This window comes from Bactrocera latifrons, unplaced genomic scaffold (assembly GCF_001853355.1).
Source record: "Bactrocera latifrons isolate USDA-ARS-PBARC rearing strain unplaced genomic scaffold, ASM185335v1 scaffold_2183, whole genome shotgun sequence".
Lineage (NCBI taxonomy): Eukaryota > Metazoa > Arthropoda > Insecta > Diptera > Tephritidae > Bactrocera > Bactrocera latifrons.
The window spans coordinates 1-3,692 of NW_017535723.1; the positions used below are offsets into that span (position 1 = coordinate 1).

Consider the following 3,692-nt stretch of genomic DNA (forward strand, 5'->3'; position numbering starts at 1 on the left):
TATCCGTAGTCCATCTCGATCTTTTCAAACAGACTGTGGAACCAAGTTTTCAGAAGAATACTCGTTTATACACCACTGTTTCGACTTACATAGATTAAACTCATAACTGACTGGAGTGGAAATATACCACTATCTAAGGTGGGGAATAAATATATACTGCTATTTTTAGCGCACCGTTATCTTCACGTTGTGCTAGAGTGTGAAGTGCCGTTTCAAATGTGTGGCTATTAGCTCTTAACTTCTCTTATTTTTGGGGGGGTGGAAGTGTTTTAAAAATTTTGTCTAGTCACAGCATTCGAATTAGCCTAACACGTGCTATTAATTTGGCTGTCTTGCAACATAAAYAAAACCAAATTAATTTGATGCTTCATTAAATTAGTTTATTGAGTACCATCAATAAATATGGATCCGCTTGAGAGATGTATTAAGTATTTTCTACAGTCGGTTTTTGTTATATTCGTCATAATACCGGCAGGCCGAGCGCCACTGGTGCTAAATGTTTTGTATCGCATTGCTTGGTTAATATTCCTCTTATACTACAGTTACTTGCCCGTTATGTTGCTCACCATTGGCGCTGATAACTCGCTTGTACGTTGGGTGCGTCTGTTTCTCTCCGTCGGCTCCGCGATAATCTACATACTTTGCATAGTGGAGAGTACGCTAAAATGGCGAGAATATGGACGCATAGTCCAAAAATTTCGTACTATTGATGATTTGATAACAAGGAAATTTAAAGTSAACTTGGTCCAACGAAGACGTTCTAGTTATCTCAAATCACACATACTGCCATTACTCATAATACTAATAATTTGCGAGATTATAAAATTGTTTATGCTGAAACGCCTTAATTTCAGTTATTGGTTTACGCTAACGATTGTTACGGGTCTACGTCTTCGTTATTTCCATATAATCGTGATTTTGTGCGACTTCAATGAACGTTTGTGTCTACTATGTGAAGTCTTGAAACGGCTGAAAGCTTACAATGGCTTTGGTCCAAACTTGGAGTGCGCCGCTTGGCGTCGCAACAATCACTGGGAGTTCGCACAGCTGAATATGTTGCGCTTGATCCACGGACGCATCTATGAATTGCTGCAGATCATCAACGAGCATGTCGGTTGGTCCATGACTCTGATTGCGCAGGAAGCTTTGTTTGAATTCGTTTGCTACACATATTGGTGTCTGACGTATAAGTTGGTGAAAATGGGCATGGGCGCAGTGATCTTTAATTTCGTTACAATTTTCTCGTTGGGCTGTCTACACTACCAATGGTTTCAGCAGGCAGATAGAGTCAAACAGAATGTGAGTATGAGAAAGAGAAAGAGAGAGATGGATAGGAAAGGAGTGAGAGCGCTAAAGAGTGTGAAAGGGAGACTGGAGAAAGAGATACTATGGGATAGAGAAATCTTCGAACTTCTGGAATATGTTACAGTCAGTAGACTACAAGCTTCTGGGGTTCTCTTATATGTTTAGAAGCTTCGCCAAGTTATAGACACATTTATTGGATTCTATTATAGAACATTAAAAGTATTTGACAAATTGCCACTCCAATCCAATTTATGGCAAGAGGAAACCATCAAAAAATCTGCTTCTTGAAGACTTACATATATACCTCTTGGTCAGTGGTCCGAGAATTACACAAGAAAATAGTAACCAAATCCCGAACTTTGTACCTTGAATCCGATTTATAAATGCCTAAATTTCGATAAAAAGTCCAAGTTTTTGAATAATTCTCGTCCATCGTCTCAGATCTTAAGGCTCTATACTTTGATCCCCTTGATATCCATTGTCTGTCTATGATGTTGAACCTGGCTCCAGCTTTTATAAAAAAATAAGCTTTCTTATTTTTCTAGGGTGAAATGTTCGCTGCTATTACAACTCAACTTTATAAACCGTGCGATGATAAACGCTACAATGATCTACTACTCGCATTACTGATACAAACGATGCATCAAAAATTGATGGTGACAACGAAAGGGTTTCATATAATTGATTTGAAAAATTTAGCAACGGTAATTGATAAAGATATGTTTATACATAATATATTTCTAATTAAATATTTATTTTGATTACATTTGCAGACTATCCATGTTTTCGCCAATTATTTGGTGTTCTTGCTGCAATTTACATATACCTCGCCCAGACGTTAGAAATTTGAACTTATTGTTGGGGTTTTCCTGACCTCTGTTGCATTGATTATTAGTTTAGACTTCAACATCATTTTGTTATTTATATCTTCATTCATCAAGAACTGCATTAATATTATCAGATATGTAATGGATAGAGCAAAAAGCTGAAAATAAAAGAAGGTATTGGATCAACAAAGTGCACCAAATGGCTTTTAATGTTAAAAGGAAGTATAGCAATATGATGGACCGGAATCAAGCATTGCAATGGGGTCCCATACTTTAAAGGAGCTGCTCTGTATGTGGGAGAGACTGGGGAGGGAACAGTATTGGCAGCAGGAATGCTCCATGCCAAGCTACTTCTGGGAGGATAAAACCTTGGAAGGTTTAAAGAAATAATCAACTTCCCCCGAGACAAATTCCGTCTAGTTGTCGCGCTCTGTACAGGCTACTGCAGGCTCAAGAAGTACTTGTCTAACATGGGCATAGTCTCTTGCGCAAACTGCCGGCTCTGCGACATGGAACAGCAAACTGCAGAACAATTGATTCTGGATTGGCCAGTAATTTGCAGAAGCTGGATCAAGGCCCCATGTTCTATCTATTTATCTATCTGTGAAATATACTTCGATATTGCAAACATTATTCCGTTCTCTCTTGGCACTTTGGGGTTAGGGCTAGCTATTTACCGCTATGGTTGGATGTTTGAAACTCAAATACATCCAAGTTAACAGCATTTAACCCCCAATAGGGAATGCCGAATTATCTAAAAATGTACAAAGTTGAAGGATGTCAAAGCACGTAGAGTTTGAGTGTTAGGTGAGCAAGATTCCTGGTTCGATATCATTACTTTCATAGAAACTCTTGATTATTTAAAGATATAAGATAATTAAAAAATATATCTGTTTTATGTGGATCTACCATCTCCTTCTTAAAGTAAGTGCAGTCTTAGAAACGTTTGATAGCCGGCCTTGAACAGATTAAGTACTTAATAATAGCACGAAAAGTGAAATCAGTAGTGGATTAGACTATGAGCCAAATGTTCGAGATCACACACTGAAAGGAAATGTGTTGAGTAAAAGCTCTTCGAGCAATCGTGGATTACGAAACGGTTTCAATACATGCCAAGAAATTTTAATAACAAATTATCTTAACAGCAGTCTCATGTTGTTGTTGTTGTTGTAACGAGTACCTACTTCACATTGGGATTGTATGGATTAGATGTTTTGTCATCGACGTGTTTCGATGGAAAAAGGGAGAGGATGTCAAATGTGTTTCTCGCTGCAACTCGAGCTCTATGTCTGCAACGGGTGGTGGTGTGACTCCAAGTATGCCATTCACTGAGAGGGAATCGGTGAAAGTGTTAATGGCGCCACTTTGATTGGTCAGTGCATGTCGGAAGATGGTCGGAAGGTCGCATGTTCTCGCACCGTTTTATGTCGTCGACGTAGTTGCGGAAGGACCACTTGATGCGTGAAAAGGAGTTCATTATGCTGCTTGGAAAGCAGTTCATTATGTTCTTTAACGGGAAGAGCATTGTCTCCTCAGAAGAACTGGTTTGTTACCAACAAT

At 38.7% G+C, this 3,692-nt stretch overlaps 2 protein-coding genes across 2 annotated transcripts; one reads left to right on the forward strand and one right to left on the reverse strand.

Moving 5' to 3' along the window:
* Positions 1 to 542: 542 nt before the first annotated feature.
* Positions 543 to 2,013, forward strand: LOC108968483 (the record flags this gene model as incomplete). Its single annotated transcript, XM_018932545.1, has 4 exons — positions 543 to 668; positions 855 to 1,299; positions 1,851 to 1,961; positions 2,005 to 2,013. Coding segments are annotated over 4 exons (691 nt in total), but the record flags the coding sequence as incomplete, so codon positions are not given.
* LOC108968484 (putative gustatory receptor 23a) lies at positions 2,014 to 2,290 on the reverse strand (the record flags this gene model as incomplete). Its single annotated transcript, XM_018932546.1, is given in 1 exon segment — positions 2,014 to 2,290. A coding segment is annotated over 1 exon segment (147 nt), but the record flags the coding sequence as incomplete, so codon positions are not given.
* Positions 2,291 to 3,692: the final 1,402 nt, after the last annotated feature.